The 27,773-nt window shown below is 52.4% G+C and overlaps 3 protein-coding genes across 7 annotated transcripts in view; all 3 read left to right on the top strand.

The window, feature by feature from the left end:
• PDLIM2 (PDZ and LIM domain 2) overlaps window positions 1–8,004 on the top strand; it is an 18,721-nt gene extending 10,717 nt beyond the window's left edge. The window contains 4 exon segments of the mRNA XM_057721185.1: window positions 422–539; window positions 1,568–4,061; window positions 4,363–4,948; window positions 7,872–8,004. Coding sequence (XP_057577168.1) covers window positions 422–539; window positions 1,568–1,745 — 296 coding nt within the window. The 3' untranslated portion in view covers window positions 1,746–4,061; window positions 4,363–4,948; window positions 7,872–8,004.
• On the top strand, window positions 6,350–13,566 carry C2H8orf58 (chromosome 2 C8orf58 homolog). Of its 4 annotated transcripts, XM_057721186.1 has the most exons (9): window positions 6,359–6,746; window positions 7,872–8,383; window positions 8,699–8,839; window positions 8,986–9,097; window positions 9,227–9,339; window positions 9,574–9,656; window positions 10,140–12,022; window positions 13,166–13,261; window positions 13,525–13,542. In XM_057721186.1, exons 1-7 carry the CDS (start codon window positions 6,698–6,700, stop codon window positions 10,249–10,251), a joined length of 1,122 nt encoding a protein of 373 aa, XP_057577169.1. In that variant the 5' UTR covers window positions 6,359–6,697; the 3' UTR covers window positions 10,252–12,022; window positions 13,166–13,261; window positions 13,525–13,542. The 4 variants fall into 4 exon arrangements, with proteins under 4 accessions (XP_057577172.1, XP_057577170.1, XP_057577173.1 ...); XM_057721189.1 differs by lacking the exon at window positions 9,574–9,656 and having other exon boundaries at window positions 6,350–6,746; window positions 10,140–10,266; window positions 13,525–13,566; XM_057721187.1 differs by lacking the exon at window positions 9,574–9,656 and having other exon boundaries at window positions 6,352–6,746; window positions 13,525–13,543.
• CCAR2 (cell cycle and apoptosis regulator 2) lies at window positions 12,246–27,773 on the top strand. 2 transcript variants are annotated; one of them, XM_057721184.1, is made up of 21 exons: window positions 12,246–12,290; window positions 13,166–13,261; window positions 13,525–13,616; window positions 14,000–14,091; window positions 14,296–14,410; window positions 14,582–14,711; window positions 14,896–14,992; window positions 20,085–20,204; window positions 21,873–22,095; window positions 22,181–22,294; window positions 22,599–22,762; window positions 23,201–23,372; window positions 23,460–23,690; window positions 23,796–24,014; window positions 24,657–24,801; window positions 24,913–24,992; window positions 25,664–25,810; window positions 25,970–26,081; window positions 26,175–26,363; window positions 26,509–26,714; window positions 26,944–27,773. In XM_057721184.1, the coding sequence occupies exons 2-21, from the start codon at window positions 13,204–13,206 to the stop codon at window positions 26,986–26,988; spliced, it is 2,751 nt and encodes a 916-aa protein (XP_057577167.1). In that variant the 5' UTR covers window positions 12,246–12,290; window positions 13,166–13,203; the 3' UTR covers window positions 26,989–27,773. The 2 variants fall into 2 exon arrangements, with proteins under 2 accessions (XP_057577167.1, XP_057577166.1); XM_057721183.1 differs by having other exon boundaries at window positions 24,910–24,992.

The raw sequence follows: 27,773 nt of genomic DNA, 5'->3' as shown, positions 1-27,773 counted from the left end.
ACATGAAAGCCCTTTGAAAACTGTACAGAGGTGCTGTGGTGCTGTTATTATCTATTATTACCATCTCTTAATATCATCATGACCGGATCAGGAGCGAGGAAATGCCTGCTTGGCCTGATGTGTCAGACCAGACACTGCTCAGGATGCCTTAGCTTGGGCTAACTCAGCCTTGAACATGCTCCCTGCCCTTGAGCAGCCTCAGCCAAGGATCTGGTGTGATCCCTTCCTTCCCCCATGACCCTCTCTCAAACCTAGAGTTACTTTAGAGGTCTCGCTGTAAGTGTGCCTTTCACAAGCATCTCTTCAGAGCTGTATTGGAGGAGGCGGAGTGAGCATCAAAAACAGCCTGGATGCCTCTGCCGTGAACAAGCTTTGACGTGTCTGTCTGTCCTCCCCACCCTCACCCCCCCCCCCCATACAGGTGGCACGCCTGCCTTCTTGCCCAGCTCGCTGAGCCCCCAGTCCTCCCTGCCCGCCTCCAGGGCCCCAGCCACCCCACCCAAGCTCCACGTGTGTGAGAAGTGCAGCACCAGCATCGCGTGAGTGTTGGCAGTCTGGGAGGCAGAGCACACCCTGCAGGAGGGGCCTGTGTGGACCCACTAGCCAGGGACCCTGAGGGGAGCATTGCTATAGTGGATTTGTGATGGGTTCAGAGGTCATTTCAGCCTTCTTAGGACGCCTGCACTGGCTTTTTCCTGCTGTCTTTCCTCTTCCTCGATTTCTTTCCCTGCCTCCTTGGAGAATGAAGAGATGCTACTGCTTTTGATTTCTCTCCAACAATCTCAAAGCCTCCGGAGATCTGCCTCTGGATGAGGTGCCTCCTCCTGGAAAATCTTGCTCTTACTCCCTCCTCCCCCCGCTTTGGAATGGGATGCATTTTCCAGAGGTAGGTCCATTTTTCTCAGTGGGTGGCATTGTAATGTAGCCACATTCTCTGGAAAATTGAACCCTGCTGCCTTGATCAATTTCCCAATTTCCTCTGTGCACAGTGTTGAGGGTCAGATGACTCACTTGAGACAAATCCCAAGCCTCTGTGGGGCTCTGTCCTTTTTTGTGGGACACTGTCCACCCCTGCTGTGCATGCCCAAGGAAGCGGTCCTATACGGTGGTTCTCAAAGAGCAGCAGCTGGGCCCCTAAGGGCTCCTTAAAGGGATTTCAGGCCCACACCCCCAGAGTTTCCTCTTCAGGAGGTCCCTAGCCCCAGAATTTGTGTTTCCAATTCATCCCCAGGTGATGCGATGCTGTGGGTCCTGGCACCTGGGACTGCACTTTGAGTATCACTGCTTTTTCAAAAGTACAGAATACTCAGGATGGTGTTTGTCTGCCTTTGTGTAGGGGAGGAATGACTTCTTTTAACTGGGTCCTGGGGGTGCAGTCTGGGGAGTTATTGAAGGGCAGGCTTGGGGAGTCAAGTGTCTGAAATTTTGGAACCTTCCCTGGTCCTGGTCCTGACTCTGGGCTGGGAACTAGGCTCCCTGAGAATGGGAATGGTGGCATCATGCCTGGTGGTCCCGTCCCTCCCTCCTGCCCCCCAGGCTAACGACTCTCCCTTCCCTGTCCCCGCAGGAACCAGGCCGTGCGCATCCAGGAGGGGCGGTACCGCCATCCCGGCTGCTACACCTGCGCCGACTGCGGGCTGAACCTAAAGATGCGCGGGCACTTCTGGGTGGGGGATGAGCTGTACTGCGAGAAGCACGCCCGCCAGCGCTACTCCGCACCCTCCACCCTCAACTCCCAGGCCTGAGCGCCCTCCACTCTGAGGGCATCTCTGCGCCAGCCCGTGCCAACAGCAAATTAGCCTGGGAAGGCAATGGGAGGTGGTGGGGCCCCTTCCTCCTTGCTGGGTGAGGCCAGAGGCTGGGACCTGCCTGTGCACCTTCCCAGCCCTCTGCTGGATACTCTTGTGTCCTCCTGCCGCACAGGCTCTGCACCAAAGTCCAAAGTGGGTGCAGCATTGGACATCTTTGTGCACTAGGGATTAAGTAGGTTTGGGCATGGAGATTAGTATCTAGAAGGAGTGGGCTGGGCCAGAGGCTACAGGTACTCACTGTGTAAAGTTTTCAGCATATGAGCTCTATAAATATATATTGTATGCGGACAAAACAAAGTAGGTGCCCCTCTTTTCTCTCCTTCCCCACCCCAGCCCCTGGGGATGAGCTTCTCCCTACTGCTGGGTGGAGAGTCTTTCAATATACAATCCCCCCCCTTACTTTCCCCTCCCTCAAAGCCCCACCCTGCCAGATGCTTTGCCATGTGGCATTCCTGACGGAAGTCTCGCTCCTTTTAGCAGTGGGTCGTGCTCTTCCTGGACGCTTTTGTACAGATGCCAGTTTTATTGGGATGATCCCTGGTAGAGGAATGCGTTTCTCACTGGGAGCCTGGAGAGGGGAGGGGATGCTAGAAGGCCAGCAGCAAACGGGAGACAGACCCTGAGACCCCTCCTGCGCAGGCCTGTCTCCGTGAGACACCATCTTGCTCTGCCAGCCCTGGCTGGGCTGGCGCTCTGTGCCCCTCGCTCTGCTTGGTGTGGATGCTGCCAGCCCTGCTGACTTACCCAGAGGAGCTGGGTGGGCAAGAGAGGGGGCAACATCTAAAGAACGTCCTGCACGCGCCCAAGGCTGTTGCACCCATTTGAGAAAGAGCATCCCCGGAGTCACCTTGGACAGGGTTGTGAGTGAGCTTTGCCTGGGAGGACCACCCACCAGCGCCCCCACCCTGAGGACCACCATCCTCCAAGCGAGGGCTGGTCTGCCCACCTCTTCCCTGGGAGCCCCGCTGGCTCCAGTGGTGGTTGATTTGAAAACTCGTGCTTGCTAGGCTCGCCTGCCCTGGGGGTGTGTTTGAGTCAGTGGTCTTCCGCCAGATTTTTGGCTTGATTCACCCACCACTCCTAGTCCTAATCCCAGAGGACATTTCAGAAAGGTGCATGGGTGCTGCTGGGTACTCCTTATCACCCAGTCAGCCTGAGGGAAAAGATCCGAGCTGGGCTTCAGAGCGTGCTTTCTGTGCTGTCTGGTTCTTTGGGGAAGGAATCTTGGCAGAGACGGGGTGTGTTGCCCTCTCAGGCACCTTGCTATAATTTACACCTTGCTATAATTGTCTCACCTTTCGCCTAGATGGCTGCCTTCATTTTCATAGGAAAGATCAAGGCTGTCTGTGGCTCAGGAGTTGTCAGGCCCGAACTGTCCGGTCCTAAGTGGGATGGGCTCCTTGGCGCCACCTAGTGTCAGGTGTAGCCCTCGGCGGGGAGAATGCCCACAAAAGGGCATTCACTCTTCCCTGAATTCTTGGGTCCTGGCACAGTGGGAGTACAGAGACAAAGCACTTTTCTGGCTTTCCTAAAGATAATAGTGTGGCAGTCAAGTGGCAGTGACTGAGCTGACATGAATGAAATAATGTTACATCGCAGTCAGCGTGAAGAGTTCGTGTGGAGCACACAGGAACGCCCTGAGAGTTCAGAGCAGGGTGTGAGAGTTCACCCATGGGTGTGAGAGGAAGAACAGGACACAGATGAGGAGAGAAGTGCAGAGTGAGGGGATGAGTGCAAGCGGAACGCTCACTTTAGGGCAGCGGCAGAAGGCGATACCGAGATAGGATCGGAAAGGAAGATGGGAGCCTTGAATGACGTAAGATATGTTTTGAATTTCACCTCAAGGCTCTGGGGACACTTTGAAGAATTTTCAGCAGGGAAGTGACAGGTTGGAAAAAGGTGTGTTGGAAATCTTAATATGCTCAGATCCCCGCCTATCACAAACTGGGCTGGGCCAGCAGCGCTCTGAGGAACAGAGAACAAATGGGGTGTGGAGGCCCACAGGAAATGGGTAGGCCAGTGAGTTGTTGAATGCCTTTCAAAGGCTGGACAGGTTCAAGCTAAAATCCACCTCTCTAATTGTGGCAGCCAGCTTTCCTCCCTGGGGCCTGAGGGTTTCAGCACCGGAGCTCTCTGCAGCCACACAGCCAGCCTGAACTTGGGGGCAAATGTCTTCGGAAGACGGAGTTATTGGCCCATCTCATTTGTGTGCGGAGAAGGTTGGGGGCAGCCTTTGGTCTCTGGCCAGCTGTGAGTACCCACCTCCTGTGACCCAGACATGCTGGAGTGGGGAGGGGGCACCGCCCATTCATGCAGCTGTTATTTGTCAGCTCTGTGCCCTCTTTTCTTTTTTCTGCATTTTTGGGAATAGCTTTAAAAATGATGACAGATTTGAGTTAGAAATGACCCAAGAGAACATCTGATACAGACCCCTTCTATTAGAGATGAGAAAACGACTTTCCCAAAGTGACACCGCCAGATGATCTAAAGGGCTTTAAACCCCAATCCTCACGATTCTAAAGTAGGTACTGTTGTCATCCTTGTTGTATAGATGAAGAAACCGAGGACAGGGAGGCTAAGTCGCTGGTCCAAGAGCTCCGAGCAGTAAGAGGAGGGGGCTGAGGATGAGCCAGGAGCCTGCCCTTGCCCCTCCATCACCAGAGGAAGCCTTCTAGGCCATAAGAGAGGTCACCCCAGCTTCCAGCCATCTCCAGTCTGGGAGGAGCTGCAGGCTCTTGGCTTTGCCCTTCCTCCCACAGGGCCTAGCTCAGTGCTGAGCTGGCAGGAAACGTGCTTCCTGAAGCTGGGATTTCCCCACGGGGGCTGGGAGGCATCGGGCATCCCTGGCCTCCGCCTGAGGGATGACTCTGCTGGGGCCACCACGTGTCTCAGGAACTCAGGTAGCTGCTCTCCCCTCAGGTGGGCAGTGAGGGGGTGGCTGTGCTGCCCCTCCCATCCTGTCAAGCATCACGCAAAGGGAGATGATTCTCCTCTGGCAGAAGGTGGAGTGAAGGAGAGACTGTGCAGTGAAGGCCGGCCCAGCTCAGGGCCAGGGCTGCCAGAGTCAGCGCAGCAGAAGGCAGATGAGAAGGCAGCATGTGGCCCCCCCACTGTGAGGGATCCCAGCCACCAGGAAGGTTCTGGCATATCTATCTGCATGGGGAACGGAAAATGGCCTGGAGGGGAGTGTGCCTGGTGTGTGTGTGTGTTTCTGTGTGGTTTGAGCCCACACAGAGCCTCATGCTGAGACACTGCATTCCTGCTGGCTGGGCTTCCTGCCCCAGAGTCACCACAGAGACTGCTTGGAATCTGGCTCTGCATTTTCCAAATTCAGGACAAGATCTGGCAAAGGCTCCCTCCTTTTACCTCCCCATCCTCTGACTTTGGAGGGAGGAAGCCACCTCACCGCCAGGCCTCCAGGCCTGGCATGGGACCTGCACAGGCTGTTGGACTTAAGCAGCTCCCCCAGGCCCAGACTTCCCTCTCTGTACCTGGGAAAGCGGCAGGGACGGTGCCTTCCAGGAGGACGAGGTTGGGAGGGGGCAACCAAGAGAACCCGCAGCTAGAAGGGAGGGGTTGGCCTGAAAATCAAGGTGTTAAGACTAATTCAGGCTCTCACTGTTCCCGGGGCTTAGCTGTAGGCCTGTTTCCCCATCTCATAACGTTAGAATCTCGTAGTCTGTGGCTCTGATGATGACGGCTCCTGCGTAAGCTGTTGGAGGAAGGGTAGGAGGGAGCAGGAGGTGGGCAGTCTGTCCTCTTCCTCCCACGTAATAACCACTTGCTCCTAATAACGCCTCCAGCTCCAGCCCCCGCCCCCTCCCCCAGAGGCTCAGGTGCAAGTTTGCACATCCATCAGCTCCCTTATCTCCCTCCAGGGAATCTGGGTCCTGCTGGGATTTTTCCTGCCCGGTCACCTTCCTCAGGAGGCTGAGGTTTCCTTAGAGGCTACCATTCCATCGGGTCACCAGTCTGTCTCACCTACATTGGCTGCCTGGGCTCCCAGCCACCTTTCAGGGTGAGGGTGGTGGAATCCCATGGACCCAAAGAGAGTAGCCGTGGGGACCAGAGAGCATTTACACTTCCACCACCTCCTGGCTGCCCTCCTGTCCCCCTGTTTCACTTCCCCGGATCCTGAAGCCCCCCACCCCCAGCCCCCAGCTTTAGGGTTCCTGGGTGAGGAAGAGATGTGGGACGAGGAGGGGATTCAGATCCAGCCCAGGACCAAAGGCGCTCTGCCGTTTGTTGCAAAGGATTTCCCTGTGCAGGAATCACTTCCCCCTTTGATCGCGCCAGATTTCTGAGTGGCTGAGTGACTTGCCTCAAGGCACACAGCTGGGAGCGCGGGGACGCCAGTGTTCAGGTCCGTGCTCTTCCCTCGGCCTGCACGTGCGGCTCCATTTCCTTCCCGGCTCGCGTCCGGTCGCTGCCGGCCTCCACTCCCGCCCTCGCCCCCCCACCCCCAGGTTCATTTCAGCTGCAGGATGACAGACCCTGCCTGGGAACCGAGGGCGGGGTGGCCCCGCGCCACGAACCAGACAGCGTCTCCAGGCAGGGGTTCCCCGCTCCTCGGGCGGGGCCGGCCGTGCGAGCCCAGCCGTGCGAGCCCGCCCGGGGCCCGAAGGGCAGCAGATCGGGGCGCGCCCCCCGCCGGCACTTGGTGGGGGGCAGGCCCCGCCCTCGCGGCCCCTCTGCGCGCGTCCGCACACCTGCGCGCCACACCCCCGGTCCCGCCCCTCCCCCACCCCTGCTGGGAGTGTCCGGGGGCCTCGCCCAGCCAGGTCCCGACGCGCAGCCGACTGCGGCGCGGGGACGCCTGCCGGCATCGCTCGCTCCGGCTGCGGCGGCCACGGCTGGAGCGCCGCGTCGGGGCCGGGATTGGGGCCATGCTGGGCCGGCGGCGCGTCTTCGCCGTGCAGCCGCTGGGCGGCCGGGGTGAGTCGCCCACCCCGGGGCCGGCCGGGACCTTTGGCCTGGAAACGACTCGCGCGCCCGAGCGCCTGTCTGCGCTCCCCGCCCCGCCCGGCACAGGCCGCCCGACCTCGCTGCGCCCTCCTTGCCGCCTCGCTTAGGAAGGGCCGGGGGATCGCGCCTTGTACGTTGGAGACCCTCTGGCTTCTGGCGTGAAACCGACCACCATCTCCACCCGTTTCCTCCGGGTCCACTTCGCTCTAATTCCCTGTCTGGATCCTCCGCAGCCGGGCCCCTGCCCCAGCCCGCAGTTGCGAAAAGCTCTCTCCGCGGCGGCGGACCCCTTTCCAAAGGAGCCGCTTCAGGGGTGGACTTCCTGGTCGACTTCCTTGCCCAGAGGGGCCTGGTTTGGCATCCACTTCCAGCCGTCCCGTGTGGCGGGCAGGGAGACGAAGACGGCCCTCCATGGTCTCCAGCCTCCGTTTCTGCATCAGTACAGTCGGGGCACCCAGATCGCAGGAGAGCCTGGCACACGCCAGGAGGACAGCGAATGAGCGATCACGCTGCTTCTCCTCCTGCCCTCCTAGTTCCCTTTCTTCCGTTTACGTTTTTCTTTTTCAACTCCAAAAATCTTCTGTTTCTTACTTAAAAGAACAAAAGTCAAAATGGTTATAGCTATTGTTATTTTTACCACCCCCTCCTCCCAGGAATTCCAGGATGGACTCCTTTTTGCATCCTGATGCCAGTTTGGACCCAGGCTTACCTATTTGCGCCCTTCCCCCCTCTCTCGGAGGCGGGGGCACAGCCATACTCCCTCTTGGGGAGCAGCTGAAGAGGCTGCGGCTCCCTAATTATGGCTCAGAGGTCTTAGGCCAACCTCAGGGGCTGGAGTACAAGGGCTCCTTGGAAGAAAAAGTGCTCACCCCTCAAAGGGAGACATCACTAACATCTTCTTTTGGAAGGGAACCCCATCGTAATATCTGCCAGCCAGGGTTGGAGAGAGATCTGGGCGGGGCTGTGGCTGACCAATCTCCTCCTGTCCCCTCTGGCCCGGGACACTCCTCCCTGGGGAATGTCACCAGCTGCCAGGAATGCAGGGGGGTGATGTTGGGGCAGCCTGCCTAACCTGATGACTGACTCTCCTTGCAGATGGGGCAGGCGAGGACCTGACACGTGGTTGTGTAGTGCCTGGAGTCACCAGCACTTACAGACGGATCCCGGATGCTGCTCCAGGGTGCTCGGCAGACTCCTGGAGGGAGAATGGCAGGCTGAGGGGTCCCGGGAGGCAGGCGCCGCTTCTCAAACTGGCCTCCCAGGACTCAGGAGTGGAGATGGCGGTTGGGGACAACTCCCCAGCCAGCTCACTGGGCCTTTCTCAAGACTCTCTGAACTGTGAGCCCGTGGGGAGCGCTGAGCCCCCGGCCCTTGGTGCTGTGGGGCCTCCTGCCCACCTGAGCCGGCTTCTAGCCAGCCGCAAGCTGGAGCAGGTGCTGAAGCGGTCTCGCCAGCTCCCGACGTCCCCTGCCAGCTTGTCACAACACTACCGCTCCCCGAAGCTGCCAAGCAAGCCTGAGTGTGAAATGCCCCTTTTTGGAGCAGGGGCACAGGAGGCCACCGAGGCAGAGCGTGACCTAGAAGCAGGCCTGGAAGAAGCAGAGGTGGTGAGTGCCATCTCTCAAGAGTGGCATGGAGATGCGCCCCCTTCCCCAGTGTGTTCTCCCCGGAGCTCTCTCGGGGTGGGGCATTCCTTGCCCCTAATTGATGGGTTGTGTGAGAATATCTTGCCTCACCCCGCCCCCAGCTATGTGGAGGTGGGCAGGTCCGGGGCCTGCCTGGCACTTTGCCTGGCTGGGCACTGGGAGGCCAGCTGGGTGTGTGTGTTCCTGCTCTTATTCATCCTGGCCCCATCTGTTGGCCCCTTAGGGTGGGAGTCTGGTTGAGTTCAGAAGTCTCTCCTACCTCACTGTGTCCCACAGGTGGGGGGCTTGGGGCCTGAAGCTTGGGCCTGCCTCCCAGGGCAGGGTCTTCGCTACCTGGAACACCTGTGCCTGGTGCTGGAGCAGATGGCGAGGCTGCAGCAGCTCTGCCTGCAGCTGCAGACTCAGAGGGCCCCTGGGGTGAGTGAGTGTGGGCGGTCAGGCCGGTGGGCAGGCAGCGGAATAGGGGAGGCAGAGGATGAATGGGACCCCTGGAACCAGGACTCCCTTCAGAACAGCCTCAGCCCTCTAGCCAGGATCTGAAAGCCCATCTCTCCTGTGCACAGGACCCGGAAGAGGAGGAGGAGACGGCCCTGGCGCCTTCACCTCCACCCTTTCACACCCCAGGCAGTGAGGTACCTGGGCCGTGGGAGCGACTCAGCCAGACAGAGGAGACAGGTGAGGAGCCATTGTGTTTCCCTCTGTATCTTGCTTGCCCAGGGCCCCACAGGCAGACCCCCTGAGCTCTGGGCTTGATGAGTGCTTTTCCTGTTCCTGGCCTTGGGTAACCGGATTCTCTTTCCGAAGGAGCAAAAACAGCTTCACCCCCGAAGGTAGGGGTGCCCAGCACCAGGCCTTCCAGGATGTCAGAGGCCCTGGCAGAGCCAGCTCACACCTTTCCATCCTCCCAGGGTCACAAGGTAGGTGAGGGATATTTGTGGGGGCAGGTGACAGGATGGAGTGGGGTGGGGGGGGTTGGGATGTGTGAATACCCTGAAGGCTAGAAAATGAGGGGATTCCTGTTTGGAGCAGGTAACTTGTCCTGGCTGTGGGGACAGCTATCTCTGGGAGCTTGGTCAGGGATATGTTGTGGGGAGGGGCCCTGGGTGACCCCCTCACCCTCTGCTCAGCGGGATCTCTCCCACTGAAACAAGGTCAAGGTCCTGCTCAACCGGATCCGGTGGAGGAGCTCTCGACTTGCTGAACCTGCTGCCCCTCCTGATGGCCCTGCCCCCAGGTGAAGAGGGAGGAGCCTGATGAGCTAGGATGCTGAAATGGTGCTGCCAGTTGTTGTCTTGGTCCCTGCAAAATTTGAGAGATGTAGTCTTGGAGAGGGTACTGGAAGACACAGAGTAGTTAAAGCACCCGTTTACAGATGAGGAGGCTGAGGACTGGGCTGGGGAGGGAAGTCATTTTCCCGAGGCCACGTGGTGAATCAGTGGCAGAGCCAGGACCGAAAGATGGGAAATCCTCACGTCAGCCGAGCAACCCGTCACCCCTCAAAGCTGAAACTTAGATCACCTCCCTGGCTTTCCCCAGGAAAGCAAGGTAGGATGCCACAGTGGGTGCTGGGGGTTGAGGGGCGGGGGTCTATACTAAGTAATTCTCCAGGGGGGATGATCCCCATCAGTTAATATCCCCACGATGCTTGGTCAACTCCAGGGCCATTGTTACCTTTGTTTCTTCCTCCTAGCCTAGTGCCTCCTTTCTTTCTGCGCAGGATTGCATCAAGGGACCTCCCCGAAAGGCCTCCAAGCCATTCCCTCCGAAAGACCTTTATGCCATCATTAGTGGTTAAGAAGCAACGAGCAAAAAACCTCTCTGTATGCTGAGACTTCCTGTTACAGGTTGTGACCCCGGTTGAGGGGAGTGCAGTGAAATCTTCTTGCTTGCCCTCTGCCCTGCTGCTGCTTTTGGGCACTGCCAGGAAAAGCTGTTGACACTCAGCCTTCCCTCTGAGGCGAGGTCTGAGTCTTTCTCCTCTGAGCAGCCGAGGAGCCCTGGGTCCCTGAGAGGCCCCAGGGTGCAGCAGCTCTCGGGCTCCTCACTGGTTGCCAGAAATCCCTGGGCTTAGGCGATGTGAACTTACTGATTCATCTGGCCTCCATGGAGTGTGTTTGGCATGGTGTTCTGTCAGGGCCCAGCGTGTTGCTGGGGACTGTGGGACTGTCAGTGTTGTGAACTGGCTGGATCCAACCATCTCTCTGGAATCATGCACTCAAAGAGCTGGTCTTCAGGGTGAGGTAACTGCAGAACGATGGACCTGACTTTCACTCCTGAGCGGGCACGGGATCTGGAGTCTTGCTTTCCTCCTCATACTTGCATCGGCAGCCCCAGGACAGAGAAGGGTGCTCTCTTGACTGCCTCCGTGTTGAATCTTGCCTGAAGACTGCACCAGGGATGGGAGGGTCAAGGACAGCATGGGGAACAGCAGAGTTATCTTCAAGGTCTGTTCTCAGCTGCTTTCCTCCTTACTAGCCTTTGCCCATCACAGCTGAAACCAGAGGCCCATACTAGCTTATAGACCTTGACAAAATCCCTTAACTTTTCTGAGCCATAGCTTCCCACTTAATCTCCCAGATGGTAATAATGGTGCCTGCCCTACTGACCTCACAGGCTTGTTCTGCAGATAAAATGAGATTAAACTGTCTCAAAGTGCTTGGTGAATGTTAAATGAATAGGAAAGGGTGTTAGAGGGTGGCTAGACTGGAGGGTGATGGGAAGGTCAGAGGGTAAGGGGAAACTGGGATTGCTAATGGGGACTAAAATGGCCAGTGAATAGTGGCAAGACTTTGAGCAAGTCATTTCATTGAAGTCTCTCAGGTTTCATATCTGAGAATTAGGATACTAATTCCTTTTTTAAAAAAGATATTTATTGACTACCTACTATGTGTGCCAAGCATTTTTTAAAAAATTATTTATTTATTTGGTTGCACCAGGTTTTAGTTGCAGCAGGCAGGCTCCTTAGTTGCGGCTTGCCGGCTCCTTAATTGTGGCATGTGAACTCTTAGGTGCGGCATGCATGTAGGATCTAGTTCCCTGACCAGGAATTGGACCCGGGCCCCCTACATTTGGAGCATGGAGTTTTAACCACTGTGCCACCAGGGAAGTCCCAGGGCACTAATTCCTGACCTGCTTATCCCCCCAAGGGTTGATGTGAGGACTAAAGGAAATGACTGTGAGAATTCTTTGTAAATGTATACCTAAATATTGTGAAGGTTGATCTTACTGTATAGCCTGTTAGGTTCCTAGCTCTTTGTTAATAGAGAAAGGGGAAAAGTTTAGTCTACTGCAGGTACCCAGAGGATGGGAGGTGTGCATGTGACAGTGCCTCAGTGGAAGGGTAGGGCTAGGGATGGGGTTGAGTCGGACGCAGGAATGTCTCCTAGAAATGGCCACCGATCATACATCCTCCTCCTCCAGTATAGAGGAGATCAGCTGGTTCTCCTCCTCCTCCTCCTCCAGTCAGCTGGTTCTCTTGCTGCTGCGGTCTTGAGGTCTGCCAGAATGAGGCATAGGTGCTCCCTTACGTTTGGTGGTCCAGCACCAGCTGTCTTTTCAACAGGAACCAATTCTCTGAAGCCTGCTTTTCTAATGGGACACGTAAGCGAGGACACCACCGAGGCGCAGCTTCCTAATGCGCATCCGATCGGGGAAGGCGCACTTCCGCTCCGCAGTTGGAGCGGGATGGCAGGCCGGCGTGGGGGAAGGGAGAGGTCGGTGGAGAGGAGGGAGGGACCATATCCGGGAGAGTGGCAGTTTCCGACCAGTGGTCGCGCTTCCGGAGAGGCGCTTCCGGTGGCGGCGGCAGCGGCGACTGTGGTGGTTCCGGGTGTCTTTGTCCCCTCGGTGTCGCGGCCCTGGCCCGCAGGTGGGTTGGGGGGGCCTTCCGCCGCCCCTCTGCCCCCTCGCCCCTCCCCCGGCTGAGGGGCTGCGAGGGCCGGGCCGCGAAGATGCACCGGGCGCGGAAGGGGCCGAGCCCCCCTTCGGACTGCAAGTCCCGTCTCCCTGGCAACGGCCTCGGCCCTGGGGGCGGGCGGGAGGAGGAGAAACCGCGCGCCTTCGTCCTCCCACGGTGGCCTGGCCGCGGCCAGGCCTGGGAGACCCGGCGCTGGCGGCTGCTGAGGCGGGAGCCGAGGGCCAGGGAGCGCGGGAGCAGGAGGGCGGGCGCGCAGCCGGATTCGCGTTCGGTCGGGCCACGGAGCTGTCTTCTCACCAGCCCGTCCGGGGAACGACGGGCCGGGCTTCCGGGGAGAGGGCCCACACCATCTCCTCTCCGGCACCAGCCTCCTCCATTTTTTCGGGCCTTGCGTGGAGTTTTTTGGCGGATGTATTTGAATGAATGAATGTCACCGGGGCTCATTCCAACCCCCCTACTCTCTCCAACCATCTGAGGGTGGCGTGGCATAGTGAGAGGAGCGCTAAGTTGTCGGGAGATCTGGGTGTGAGTCTTAGTTTTGTACCTACCTGGTTCTTTGGCCTCGGGCAAGTCTCAGTCCCTCCGAGCTTCAGTTTCCTTTTCTGTGAACGAGCATAACAGTATCACCCACCACTAGGTTATTGTGAGGGCAAACTGGAACATTGTAATTTCTCCATTTCCTGCTCCCCTTCATATTCTCTCCATCCGTCTTCTCCATTCATTCTCAGTATCCATCTCCCCGTTTCCCTTAAGATCCTTAGTTCCTTTTTTGGGGTGGATGGAAAATTTCCCTGTGAGCTGTTAATTTATTTCTTTTCTGATTGAAGATTTTTCCCCAAGACTCTGAAAGAGGACAGCACTTCCAATGTCCCAGTTTAAGCGCCAGCGGATCAACCCACTTCCAGGGGGACGCAACTTCTCAGGTGATCACCTTTGTCTCTCCTTGGCCTCCTACTGGGAAGTATGTGTTTTGGAGTTGGTCTTTAAAAATGTGGCTTTTGGGGTTTCCCTGGTGGAATGCAATTTGCTGTTGCTATTTCTCAGGAAAATAGATGACTACAGTGGTTGTCAGCGAAACCTTGTGTGGACTTGCTTGAATCCACTTTGTCCTTTAGGTTTACCATTTCCTCTAGCTGACTCTAGTGCTTAAGATGGTAAGCATTGGATTGCTTCTCTGTCCCAATAGGCGCCGCTTCAACATCTCTTCTGGGTCCTCCTCCTGGTTTGCTCACTCCTCCAGTGGCCACAGACCTGTCGCAAAATGCCAGGCACCTTCAGGTAGGTTGGGCATCCTATCTAGTAAGTTTTGGCACTCGGGACTACCCTAGCATGCATGGTTGCCCGATGCTTTCATTCTGATATCACAGTGTTCATCCTTTCTGACACTCCTGTCCTCAGCCAGTCCAGAGGCGCCTAGACATCTGTAACTGAGGAGTCCTCGTTCTGGCTCTAGGGAAGTCTCTAGGGTGCTTCTTGGAATTAAAGAAGAACTGGAAATCCTAGAAGAAACTTATGACCCAAGAATCAGCATGACTGTCCTCAGTAGATTGATTATGTCCACTCTACGTGTGTGCGGGGACGGTTAGATACAGATCAGAGGCTAATGGCAGAGCCTGGATAAATGCTCTCTGTTACCTTTAAACTGCACTCTTCTCTTACAGGGTGGAGAGAAGCAGCGGGTCTTCACTGGCATTGTTACCAGCTTGCACGACTACTTTGGGGTGGTGGATGAAGAGGTCTTTTTTCAGCTGAGGTAGGCTTGAGGCTGGTCCCCTTCTAGAAATGCTTACTGGATTCAGTTCTGTCACCATTCTGGTGGGTCCCCTCTAAAGCCATTGCTTTGCTGTTGTTATGCAAGGTGTGAGAAATCTTGATGGAAAGGGCCTCATAGAGACAGTCAGGGTGGCTTGGCGAGGGTTTCTCTCCTGACTGGGTCTCCTGGCTTATGTGCTGGCAGTGTGGTGAAGGGCCGGTTGCCCCAGCTGGGTGAGAAGGTGCTGGTGAAGGCTGCATACAACCCCGGCCAGGCAGTGCCCTGGAATGCTGTCAAGGTGCAAACACTCTCCAACCAGGTATTCATCTCTCCTTAGCATGTGCATTGGAAAGAGGTGGGAGGGAAGCCCCTGTGCCCTGAAAGCTGGGCAGGAACCTTACTTTGGTCAAGGGGGTGGGGCTGCATCTTCCCAAGGTAGTGAGCACATCAGCCATGGGTTGCCCTGAATTTCCTGGTGACTGCCTTGCAGCCCCTGCTGAAGTCCCCAGCACCACCCCTTCTACATGTGGCAGCCCTGGGCCAGAAGCAAGGGATTCTGGGAGCTCAGCCCCAGTTGATCTTCCAGCCTCACCGGATTCCCCCCCTCTTTCCTCAGAAGCGTGAGTACCAGTGGCATGGATTTTGGGGGTGTGGCTTTATGGGGTACTCTGGATGAATGGACTTGTAATTATTAGGTTGTTGCTCTCAGAATAGAAGTGGGTACTTTGTGCACTGGAAGAAAGGGACAGGAAAGTTGGGCAAATATTTAGGGGTTTTGAGTCACCAGCCATTTCCTTTCTGCAGCTCTGAGTCTCTTCCAGACATCCCACACACTTCATCTGAGCCACCTGAACAGATTTCCTGCTCGGGGCCCTCATGGACGATTGGATCAGGGGCGAAGGTAAGAGGATGATCAAGCAGGAAAGGTGATTTATTTTATTTGCCTCTTAGAGAATGTTCCTTTTTTTGGCCACCTGTTGACACTAACATTCTCTTTCTGCAGCTAGATCCTAGTCCCTTTACCCTGAAATAGGCTGACACATTGAGATGTATATACAAATATTGGAATTTTATAAGCTGGTTCAGCACGTTGGGATTTGGTGTAATTCATTTTTCACAGTATCACACTGAATTTTACATATGATTTTCCCTTTTATGTCTAGTAGGATTGAGGCACCAAGAATCAAAACTGTTAAAAAAAAATAGTAATTGTCCAAAAAAAGTACACTTTGCAGTGTATTTCTTTTAATTGAAGCATAGTTTACAATATTATACCAGTAGATTGGATATTTTTATATATTATGAGATGATCACCACAATAACTTGTTACCACCTGTCACCACACAGAGTTATTTTCATATCACTGATTATATCCTCTATGCTGTATATTACATCCCTGTGACTTATTTATTTTATAACTGGAAGTTTTTACCTCTTAATACCCCTTCACCTATTTTGTCCATTCCCCCCAACCTCCTCCCCTATGGTGACTACCAGTATGTTCTCTACGTGAGTCTGCTGCTTTTTTTAATGCTTGTGCGTTTGTTTCATTTTTTAGTTTCCTGCAGTGCATGATTTAATTCTTTATATAAAACATTTTTTAATACACATTGTACAAGCCAGTGATGTGATAGACTGTGTATGTTGCACTCTGCCCAGAAATCCAGGCCTGTGCCGTGGACATGCAGACGTGGCCTTGTGTGGAGCAGGCAGGATGGATTGGGCCTTTGGGGCATCCCAGGCCATCCTGTATCATCTGTGAGCATTGGGGACTGTCAGGAACATGCTTCCTGTTCTCTCTGGCTCACATGTTCCTTATCCTGCTATAGTCTCTCCCTAAAAGTTTTTGTTTATATCCTTAGGAGTTATGCTCTAGACTTGTTTGCTTAAGACTTGTTCTAGTTCAGTCAGTCTTCACTTTAACTTTTTGTTAGGAAAATTTCAACTATAAGCATAGTAAATAGGAAAGGATGATGAACCTTCACATACCCATCACCCAGCTTAAACAAGTATCAATATCTGCCATTCTTTTTCATCGACTCCCTGCCTTGTACTTGATTCTTTTTTTTAAGGTAAAATTTATATAGGTTGAGGTGCACAAATCTTTGATGGACAGTTTTGACAAATGGAAAATCTCATGTAACTCTCACCCCTATTAAGATATAGAACATTTCCATCACTCCAGAAAGTGCTCTCAGGTTCTAGTTCTCTTCTGAAATGAGAACTGTTCTGAGAAGGAAACAGCCCCCTGTCCCAGAGACCAGTAGATTGTTACATGGTAAGGGCTGCGAATTCAGTCTGCTGAGAACATGTAAAAGGAGCGAGGAGTTCCTCAGAAAAAAAGTTTAGGCAAAGTGATGTAGCTAGTCTCTGTGCTGAAGCTGCTGTTTGTTCCCTCAGGATAGGTCACCAGGAACTCTGGGGTGAGGAGCTTTGATTGTGTAGGATTGTTTTTCCACAGTGTCTCCATTGCTTGCAACACTGTTTCATTCTCAAGTTACTGCTATATGTTTTGCATACACCCACACCTCTTGTCCTGTGCATCTTGTTGGTCTTTAGTTTCCAAGGCCTTTCCACCTCTCACATTCTGTGAGTTTATTAAAGGCTTCATTCCAAATCACAGCAGGTGCCCTCAGGGGTAGTGTAGCCTGGGTGGAAATCAGTGGCTGCTACTGACTTTCTGCTTTAGGTTCAAATTCAGCCTTTCTATGTAGCCAGTTCTATTTAATTGTCCTGGACGTACAAGACCTGTGTTCTGTTACTTTGGCCATAATGCTTCAGTGTCGTGGCTTCTGGAGAAAGGAGACATGACCATCGGGAGAGACATTACCATCAGTCAGTAGAGAGAATCTGCAGAGTAGAAAAGGGGGCAGTAGGAATGAGGTCATCCTGAGGGGGAACAACAATTTATAATGGAGTCAGCCATGTTAGTGTTTGACTGGAAACCAAGTTTTATTTTGAACTTCAGGTTTTGGGAGGCAGGAAACAATGCCTCCTTTGGATTGCTAATGCTGAACTACTGAGGTTTAGACAGGAATAGCCACCTGGATATACTATCTCAGGATTCTGCCGAGGTTACCGAGAGGGCTTCCACGGGTCACGCCTTATAACCTGTTTCTGACAGTTCACAATAAGGGGAGAAAACTGGCCGTTTACAGGATTCAGTGGAGTATCCACTTTAATTTGAGGTTGACAGCATTTACTGAGGAGTTCACTTCAGTCATGGGTGAGCTGAAGAGAGTTGTCAAAATGACTTTGGAACAGTTCTTCTGCTAAAGACACGGAGGCACTGACATCCCACAAGGGCAAGATTAGAAGGCAGCTTTTGGCGGGAGATGCTAATGAGCAAGGAAATGGCCCAGGCAGAAATATGAGAAAAGAAGAAAAAGTGCGTGAAATATAATCAAGGTAGTCACTCAGAGGTGTAATGACTAGGGAAACAACACAGGTCTAAAGGGGAAGAGTAGAGATCTGGTAAATAGAATCAACTCAGCATCACCTCAGCACACAGAATTGACAGCTGCTTTTATTTCCCTTGTGAGTCATGGAGTTTTTTTCCCCTTATCAGTCTGGCATTTTATAATGGTCTAAAGGTTTTTGCTCTTCTGTGATTTTTATTTATTGCACCCATAACATAGTGATACTGTAATAAGTGATTTATTACAAAAATGTATAAAGTAGTGCATGCTATTACATAAAGTTAAAAATACCATAAAAATGCATCATTCCCTCTTTCCCTTTAAAGGTAACGATTTTAATTAAAGTATAATTGATCTACAATATTGTATTAGTTTCAGGTGTACCACATAGCGATTATACTCCATTTAAAGTTATGATGTAGTATTATTATAGATTATACTCCATTTAAAGTTATTATAGGGCTTCCTAGGTGGCGCAGTGGTTGAGAATCCGCCTGCCCGTGCAGGGGACATGGGTTCGATCCCTGCTCCAGGAAGATCCCACGTGCTGTGGAGCAGCTAAGCCCATGCTCCCCAACTATTGAGTCTGTGCTTTAGAGCCCGTGAGCCACAACTATTGAGCCCATGTGCTGCAACTACTGAAGCTCACGCGCCTAGAACCTGTGCTCCGCAACAAGAGAAGCCACGGCAATGAGGAGCCCGCGCACCACAACGAAGAGAAGCCCCCACTCACTGCAACTAAAAAAAAGAAAGCCCGTGCACAGCAAAAAAGACCCAACACAGCCAATAAAATAAATAAATTAATTAATTTAAAAAAAGTTATTATAAAATATTGGCCATATTCCTTGTGCTATGCATTACACCTTTGTATCTTATTTATTTTGTACATGGTAGTTTGTACCTCTCACTCTCCTACCCTCATCTTCCTCCCCCATCCCCAAGGTAACCATTCTTAAAGACCTTTAGAAAATAATTTTGAAAAGCAAAATTACTTTCTGCCACTTTTTTCCCCCATGAGCCTTTCTAGTCTTTATATATATGCATATTTTTTATTATTTTAATCTTTGAGTTCAGATTTTTTTATACATTCTTATTGTATACATTTTTTATACATTCTTATTGAACAGCTGTTCCATATTGCACTGTAATCCTCATAATTGTTTTAATGGCCGTGTGATTACTGTACTTATTTACTTTAGCATTGCTAGATATACTTGTAGCTTTCTTACTCGCCTTGAATTTTTTCTACTGTATATAACCTTTTTTCTTCTTCTGAATTAACTTCCTTGGGATAAATTTTTAAGAGTGAAATTATTGGATCAAAGGGTTTCAGTATTTTTATGACTTTGATGTGTAGTGTTAAGGGTTTGTTACCAGAATACTCTCTTTTTTTTAAATTAATTAATTTACTTTATTTATTTATTTTATTGGCTGTGTTGGGTCTTTTTTGCTGTGCACGGGCTTTCTTTTTAGTTGTGGTGAGTGGGGGCTACTCTTCGTTGTGGTGCATGGGCTCCTCATTGCCGTGGCTTCTCTTGTTGCGGAGCACGGGCTCTAGGCACGTGGGCTTCAGTAGTTGCAGCACATGGGCTCAATAGTTGTGGCTCACGGGCTCTAAAGCGCAGGGTCAGTAGTTGTGGCACACAAGCTTAGCTGCTCCGTGGCGTGTGGGACCTTCCAGGAGCAGGGATTGAACCCATGTCCCCTGCATCAGCAGGCGGATTCTTAATCACTGCGCCACCTAGGAAGCCCCAGAACTGTCTCTTTTAATGAAACTTGATAGAACCCATAGCATGGTGCCATATATATATATGTGTGTATGTGTATATATATATATATATATATATATATCGTTAAAAAATCAATTCTTTTTCTCATTTCAAAAAATTATGTTAAATATAAGAAAATTATTCATCAGCTTTATCAGTCAGAGGCATCCACCATTAGTATTTTTCTTTTTTTTAAATTAATAGTTAATTTATTGGCTGCACTGGGTCTTCATTGCTGTGCATGGGCTTCTAGTTGCTGTGAGCAGGGACTACTCTTCGTTGTGGTGCATGGGCTTCTCATTGCAGTGGCTTCTCTTGTTGCAGAGCAACAAGGTTCTAGGCACGTGGGGTTCAGTAGTTGTGGCTCGTGGGCTCTAGAGCGCAGGCTCTTTAGTTGTGGCACACAGGCTTAGTTGCTCTGTGGCATGTGGGATCTTCCCAGACCAGGGCTTGAACCCATGTCCCCTGCATTGGCAGGTGGATTTGTAACCACTGCACCACCAGGGAGGTCCCAGTATTTTTATTTGTTTAAAGCTTTTTTGGCACATTGAGGCACTACTGTATCTATAGTATTCCATACAATTCTTTTTGTTTACTACGAATAGTTTTCTCTGTTATTAAAAGCAGTTAAATATCCATTTTAATATCCTTTATAATAATCTCTTATATGGCTGTTTAGCATGGCTTCTTTGTCAGTTTCTTTAAAGTTGGGTATTCAGATTGTTTCCAGTTCTTTTTAGGCCAGTATGTACTGAATCTATATAACAGTGGGGTTTTTTCCTTCTGGTGATGGGTCAACCTGCAGCGATGACTATGACTCCAAGAAACGCAAACAGCGGGCTGGCGGAGAGCCTTGGGGCGCTAAGAAACCAAGGCATGACCTGCCTCCTTACCGCGTCCATCTCACTCCCTATACTGTGGACAGGTGAGTGGTGAGGCTGGAGTGGGGGCTGAGACTTATAGCTGCTAACAGTTTCTTGTGTAAGTGAGAGAGAGTCTGGGAGTGTGTGTGTGTGTGTTCTCTTGACCTTTTTGTTTTTTAATGTGACAGATTTTTTACTTTAAAATCTCAAATTTTGACCAGCAAAGCACCACTGACATGTGTGCCCTCAATAGAACTTTTATGATTTGATCATCAGAAATTATTACGCCAAGCTGTAATTAAGGCTTATCAATCAAAATCCAGGTACCCAATGTCAGTTATAAATCAGGTAGAAACTATGGGTCATAGGCACCTGGGACTGGTTTTCCAGGGAAGCTCTGAATTATTTTTTAAGTGCTACCGCATGTATGAGGTCACTGGCCCACAAACTTACTTCTCACACATAGAAACTGAGTGACTGAGAGGTAAATGATCAATTACAGATTCCACCTAGCAGGGGAGATGCAGGGCTCCAGCTGCTGTATTAGAGATAAACCCCCAAAGCAAGTCCACTTAAGTCTGAATTGAGGTGAGGGCAGCCTCCTGGCACCTCCTCCTCAAGATGGCAGGGAAGGAGGGCTGCCACTGCTCTTCCCATGTCACTGCTTCCCCTCCCCAGGCCCACGCAGGGTCTCTTATTCTCCATGGTGACCCACCTGCCTCCCAAGGTTAATCTCATGAGATACTGGTACCCGCATCATCACCACTGGAGGGGTGAATATAGAGCCTCTTCATGTGGTCAGAACATGACTGCCAACAATTAGCCACACACACAGAGCTGTGTTTTTTTTAAAAACACAAATGTAAGCCTGTTGTATTGATACATACCATTTGGTACTTTGCCTTTTCACTTATTTGGGGATTTATTTCATGGTAACGTTCATTAGACTGATCTCATTCTTCTTAGCACTACACAGCATTCTACTAAATGGATGGATCAGAATTTATTTAACCGGTCCTCCATTTTTAGTCTTTAATTATCCCAAATGTTGCTATAATAATAAACATCCTTCTCTATACATCTGTGTGGACAGGTGCAAGCATTTTATTGAGCTCAGTTCCTAGAAGCGGAGTAGCTGGCCCAAAGGTCTGTCAGCCTTGACAGACATTGCCAGGCCTCTCATAGAGGCTGTATCAGTTTATCGTCTCACACAAGGCGTGAGGTACTTGCACCCCCAGACGTTACCAGCACACACTGTCATCCAGCTTTGTGATCTCTGTCAGTCTGATAGGTGAAAAGCGATATCCTGATTTGAATTTCTTTAATTTTGAGTGAGATTGAGCATATTTTCATGAGCTTTTAAGTCTCATTTCTTTTTCTAAGTATCTGTTGCTGTCAGTTTTTCCAGTTTTCTCTTAGACTTGTGAACTTTGTTAGTGATTTGTGGGTTCTTTTTATATTAAGACAGTGACCCATTTCTTTGTCAGATGTTGCAGATGTCTTTTTCTTTCCTTTCCCAGAATGACTTTATTTTGCTCCTAGCGGCTGTAACATTTTAGTGGTCCAATCTGATTCATTTTTGTCTCCTCAGAGGCATCTTACTAAGAAAGCTTGTCTTTCTCAGATTATAAAATAATTTGTTCCCCTTTTCTTTCAAGTCTTTTATGGTTTCATTTAAAAAAATAATTTAGTCTCTGCTCAATCTGGAATTCTTTGCCTTCCTCCCACAGCCCCACCTGTGACTTCTTAGAACTCCAGCGCCGTTACCGCACCCTCCTGGTGCCCTCAGATTTCCTGGCCGTGCATCTGAGCTGGCTGTCGGCCTTCCCTCTGAGCCAGCCCTTTTCCCTCCATCATCCAAGCCGCATCCAGACATCTTCTGAGAAGGAGCCAGCTCCAGACGCTGGTGCCGAGCCCACCCCGACAGACAGTGACCCCGCTTACAGTTCCAAGGTGGGTTGGCTGGGGTCCTGCCATTTTAGCCATCATTGGAGGCTGAGAAAGCTCTTGAGTGTCTCCTTTACACTGTCCCTACCAGGTACTGCTGCTCTCTTCCCCGGGATTGGAGGAATTGTATCGTTGTTGCATGCTCTTCGTGGATGACATGGCTGAGCCAAGGGAGACACCAGATCATCCTCTGAAGCAAATTAAAGTAAGAGCTGGAGGCCAGGAGTAAAGCTGCACTCATTAATGGTGTTCAGTCCCTGTCAGCTCAGCTCCTGCTCATGACCTCTAGAAATGGAGTTTTAGAGCTGAGGTACCAGTCATTTTCCCAGGAGGACAGCATGGCCGAGATGTTCTTATCAGAATTACGTGGGGTTCGTGTTCGTGGGTGGAGATTCCTCTCCCGCCCCCAGTATGGCAGACTCTTTGTTCTCCAGTGGTGGCAGGTTGCCTCCCAGTGGGAGACCTAGGTAATTCGTTTTTCATTTCTTATCCCTGGCTTCTTTTTGCAGTTTTTGCTGGGCCAGAAAGAAGAGGAGTTAGTGCTGGTGGGGGGCGAGTGGTCTCCTTCTCTGGACGGCCTTGACCCCAAGGGTGACCCGCAGGTGCTTGTCCGCACTGCCATCCGCTGTGCGAAAGCCCAGACGGGCATCGACTTGAGTGCCTGCACCAAGTGGTGAGTGGCTGCCCACTGAGTTGGTGAGACCTGACAGGAAGCCAGGCTTCTGCTGGGCCTTTCTGACCTGTTAGTTCCCATCTGTTCTCTAGTCCCTGCTCATCTCCCCCTCCATCCAGCCCTCACAGGGGTCACCATGGTCATGAGCTCGGCTAGGGATGTGTAAGTGTGTTGAAGGCCAGCTGACTCTCCAAGGCTTGTCAGATGGGGTCCCCCAGCCACATTCCGTGCTCCTTCTTGTTGCCATGGCACCTCGGGTAGTAACTGTCTGCTTACTTTCTCTCCCCATTAACCATTTCTTGAGGACTTGGTCTATATCTTTTATTTTTGTATTTTCAGAGCTTGGCATGCAGTATGTGTTCGTTAAATGTTGATTGGAAACCGAAGACTTGTGAATGTCATGGGTCAGTATTTCATTTTTCCTTTTGCTATGAGCAGGTGGCGATTTGCCGAGTTTCAGTACCTGCAGCCGGGACCCCCGAGACGGCTCCAGACCGTGGTGGTGTACCTGCCGGACGTCTGGACCATCATGCCTACCTTGGAAGAGTGGGAGGCCCTGTGCCAGCAGAAAGCTGCAGAGGCAGCTCCCCCACCCCAGGAGGTGCCAGTGGTGAGGCTGAGCCTTGCAAACACATGGGGAAAGTAGATGTCCTAAACCCTGGACCCAGGTGGTCATAGCTCTTGACTTTTGTCACAGGAAACAGAGCCTACAGAACAGGCAGCTGATGCATCGGAGCAAGCAGCAGACACCTCTAAACAGAATGCAGAGAACCCAGAGGTCACCGCACAGCAGGAAATGGACACCGATCTCCCAGAGGCCCCTCCACCCCCTCTAGAACCAGCTGTCATGGCGCGCTCCAGCTGTGTAAACCTGTCCATCCAGACTATCGTGGAGGACCGGAGGCCAAAAGAAAAGATCTCTTTTGAGGTAGGTGTAGGAGCCTGGGGGCTGTGGGGCAGGGCGCGTGGGACGGTGGGGTGTGGAACACTCCATTTTTTGATGCTCGTGATGCCCTGTTGCCTCTTCCACCAGGTGATGGTGTTGGCTGAGTTGTTTCTGGAGATGCTACAGAGGGATTTTGGCTATAGGATTTATAAGATACTGCTGAGCCTTCCTGAAAAGGTTGTGGCCCCACCTGAACCTGAGAAGGAGGAGGCGGCCAAGGAGGAAGAAGCGGTCAAGGAGGAGTCCAAGGAGTCCAAGGATGAGGTACAGAGTGAGGGCACAGCTGCCGAGTCAGACGCCCCGCCGGTGAGTACCTCTGCCCCCCAGCACGGGCACTGGGGCTGCACATGGTTGACGCTGAACAGAACTGGAGCGCTGTGTGGCGCCAGTGCTGCTCTGAGTGCTTTACGGGTCTTCTTTCATTACCCACTGCGCGTGCCTATGACCCTGGTGTGACCCTGGTGTGACTCAGGCGCGGTGCGCTTAACTCTCCCACGTGGCCACACAGCCCGGAGGTGGTGTACCTGGGAGAAGGGAGGCAGGCCTGGAGCAGTGAAGGCAGGCGTGGTTGACACAGCAGCATGGAAGTCTCCGTGAATAGGAATGCTTTGAATGGGTACGGGTGTTTTGATTACGTGATGGTTAACTAGAACCCTGCATTTTGTTAACCATTTCTAAAACATGTGGGGCTGCTTCTTGCCTAAATACTATCAAGTAAAGAAATTTCTTATGGGCCTGAGATTGACTCTTGAGGAAATTCCCAGGTGTCTGGAACTTGCCCCGGTCTGCTACGTGACCCCTGTGTAACGAAGTACGTTAAATGAGACGTTGCGTATGAGCCTTCAGCGAGGTGCCTGAACACGGCCGATGCACAAATGTTAACCGTTGTCATTGTCGGTAATCACAGGAACAGCTCTTCTCCTTATCATCTTGGTCTGCTTCTCCTAGAAGGAAGATGGGCTTTTGCCCAAACCCCCATCTTCTGGGGGTGAAGAAGAGGAGAAACCCCGGGGCGAGGCATCCGAGGACCTCTGTGAGATGGCCCTCGACCCGGAACTGCTGCTCCTGAGGGATGATGGGGAGGAGGAGTTTGGTATGTGCGGCCCTGGCCCCAGGTGGCGGCTTCCTGGCTCTGTGGCCTTGGGGAGCCAGTCCGGGCCCCTGTGGTCCCCGCTCCAAGCTCACCTCAGGCTTTCTGTAGTAGGAGCCAAGCTGGAGGATTCTGAGGTTCGGTCGGTTGCCTCGAACCAGTCAGAGATGGAGTTCTCATCCCTTCAGGACATGGTGAGACCTCTGTGCTCCTCCGGGTCTCAGTGATTGGGAAGCTTAGCGCGGCCTCTGACTTACTCCTGGGGAGGGGGTGCTTTTACTAAAGTGATCTATGGCATCTTCTGATTGACGAAGTACAAAAGGTGGTTCTTGGCTCATGGGATGGCACACGTGTAGGAGCCAGGAGAGCACGTCAGTGTCTCCATCAGGGTGGATCTGAGCGAGCACTCTGATCTAGGAGCACCTGAGGTTCCTCTGTGTGACAGCCCCTGGTGTGAAAGTGCCCCAAAGAGGTCTTTGGTTACAAGCCAGGGGACTTGCCTGGCCCAGGGTCAGTTCTCCAACCGGAAGGTGTGTTTGGGTGTGTGTCAGCCAAGGTGCTTGATTTTTTCTTTTTAACTTTTTATTTTATATTGGAGTACAGCCGATTAACAATGCTGTGATAGTTTCAGGTGTACAGCAAAGGGACTCAGCCATACATATGCATGTATCCATTCTCCCCCAAACTTCCCTCACATCCAGGCTGCCGCGTAACATTGAGCAGAGTTCCCCTGTGCTATATAGTAGGTCCTTGTTAGTTACCCATTTTAAATATCAAGCTGCTTGATTTTTAAAGGCTTCACTGTGGGTGATTTAGCATCAAGAGAACTGTTTGTAAACCCTTTTCATCCTTGTTTCTCTTGCAGCCCAAGGAGCTGGACCCCTCTGCTGTGCTCCCTCTGGACTGTCTTCTTGCTTTTGTCTTCTTTGATGCCAACTGGTGTGGCTACTTGCACCGGCGGGACTTGGAGAGGATCCTGCTTACCCTTGGGCTCCGGCTCAGCGCGGAGCAGGTACCTTCTCATGCTCCCCAGTCGCCTGAGATGCCTCGCCCGACAGCTTTGTGCGCAGGCACAGCACGGGATGCTGTGGTTCTAGGTTCTTGCACGCCATTGTGGGGGTGGGGCTTGCACCTTCTTATCTTGGGCATCTTGGGTGTGTGTTTCCTACAGGCCAAACAGCTGGTCAGCAGGGTGGTGGCCCAGAACATCTGCCAGTACCGGAGCCTTCAGTACAGCCGCCCGGAGGGCCCAGACGGGGTGCTCCCTGAGGAGGTGCTCTTCGGTGCGTACTGTGCTCTGTGGCCTTCTGGGGATGGTGGGGCAGGCTGCTTTCTCCCGGCACCCTGTCCCTGAGTCTTTTTCACGGCCCCTCCAGGAAACCTGGACCTGCTGCCTCCTCCTGGGAAGAACGCAAAGCCGGATGCTGCCCCTGTGGAGCATAAGGGCCTGGTGTCCCACAACGGCAGCCTCATCAACGTGGGGAACCTGCTGCAGCGCGCGGAGCAGCAGGACAGCGGGCGGCTCTACCTGGAGAACAAGATTCACACACTGGAGCTGAAGCTGGGTGAGTGGCCTGCGGCGTGGGGACCTGCCACGGCTGGGCTGCAGACGCGAGGAGACGGGGCGGGAGGCCCGCCCCTTAGGCTCCAGGCCTCTCGCCCTACGCTCCCCTCCTTAGCTTGGCAGTCTTTCCCGTCTTCCCCAACCAGAGGAGAGCCATAACCGTTTCTCAGCCACTGAAGTAACGAATAAGACACTGGCAGCAGAAATGCAGGAGTTGCGAACCCGGCTGGTTGAGGCTGAGGAGACGGCCCGGACAGCGGAGCGACAGAAGAACCAGCTTCAGCGGCTGCTACAGGAGTTCCGAAGGCGCCTGAACCCCTTGCAGCTTGAGATGCAGCGGATGGTTGAAAAGGTGAGCCTCCTGGGAGAGCCAGCCCTCGTGTGGGGAGGCTGGTCAGGACAGCCAGCACGGGGCTGTGCCCAGGTTCACCTTGCCTTCGCCTCCATCTGGTAGTTTGTCATGGAATCAATCAGTCAGCAGCTTGCAACCTGGAGTCTCCCAGGAGGAAGTGGTTAGTAGTCCTGGGATCTGGGCCCTTCCTCCTCTGAGTCCTGATTCTTGTTACATCTGTTTCAAACAGGCAGACAGCTGGGTAGAGAAGGAGGAGCCAGCACCTAGCAACTGAGGGGCCTGGAGTGGGAGCTGCCATCCTGTGAGGTCAGCGATGGAGCCTGCTGAAGTTAGAGCCCTTTTGGTTCCAGAAAGAAGCTGGAGCAGGACCTGGGAGCCATAGGCAGGGGTGGCTGCCCCCTGCGCTCAGCCTCTGTAGAGGAGCTCAGGCTGTCAGGGTGCGGTCTGTGCTGTGTGGGACAGATGAGTGATGAAGCCAGTTCCACTTGCAACTAAATCCAACACCTCCTGCACCCCTCGAATGTCATTTTGCCCTCTACCTTGGGATTCCTCCTGGGGCCCTTTCGTCTTGTGCTTTCTCTTGTCCTCTTCCAGTTTAGACTAAGACGAGAGGAAAAGGCTTTTCGAGTCTGTCGTAAGGTCTGATGCCAATAAACTGAAGAAACAGACGTGGAATCTGGCTGGGGGTAAGAGCCCCTTCCTCTAGATGGCACAAATCCTGCCAGGTTACAGGAGCAGATTCTCGGGGGAAGGGTCTCCCTTGGCCATCGCAGGAACAGAGTCAGTGCTAGCGAGCATTCAGTGTTGGGGCCGCGTTTGCCAGTCAACACTGTGTTCCAGCCACCCAGACTTGCCAGAAGAAACCAGCACCTCTTTCCCCTGGCTCCCCGTGTTCAGAATGTGGTATTGGCTCTGGCGCAGCCTTTTTCCCTGTTCCCCATAAGTCTCGCCTCTTTCCATAATCCGTGGTTTCAGTTTGACTTTGTATATAAAGTTGTTTTTTTTTTTTTTTTTTTTTTTGGCTTTTTGTTTTTTAAATAAACCAAAGTCAAAAACAAA

Source organism: Hippopotamus amphibius, chromosome 2 (assembly GCF_030028045.1).
Source record: "Hippopotamus amphibius kiboko isolate mHipAmp2 chromosome 2, mHipAmp2.hap2, whole genome shotgun sequence".
Lineage (NCBI taxonomy): Eukaryota > Metazoa > Chordata > Mammalia > Artiodactyla > Hippopotamidae > Hippopotamus > Hippopotamus amphibius.
The sequence above is the reverse complement of the archived record's forward strand: the minus strand, read 5'-3'. Positions and strand labels throughout refer to the sequence as shown.

Excerpts from the sequence above, each read along its gene's own strand:
- C2H8orf58 (XM_057721186.1), top strand. The coding sequence starts at position 6,698 with ATGCTGGGCCGGCGGCGCGTCTTCGCCGTGCAGCCGCTGGGCGGCCGG. Across the intron at positions 6,747-7,871 it reads GCAGCCGCTGGGCGGCCGGG|ATGGGGCAGGCGAGGACCTG; the intron begins GTGAGTCGCCCA and ends CTCTCCTTGCAG. Across the intron at positions 9,340-9,573 it reads CATCCTCCCAGGGTCACAAG|GTCAAGGTCCTGCTCAACCG; the intron begins GTAGGTGAGGGA and ends CACTGAAACAAG.
- CCAR2 (XM_057721183.1), top strand. The coding sequence starts at position 13,204 with ATGTCCCAGTTTAAGCGCCAGCGGATCAACCCACTTCCAGGGGGACGC. Across the intron at positions 13,262-13,524 it reads AGGGGGACGCAACTTCTCAG|GCGCCGCTTCAACATCTCTT; the intron begins GTGATCACCTTT and ends CTGTCCCAATAG. Across the intron at positions 22,763-23,200 it reads TTGAGTGCCTGCACCAAGTG|GTGGCGATTTGCCGAGTTTC; the intron begins GTGAGTGGCTGC and ends TGCTATGAGCAG.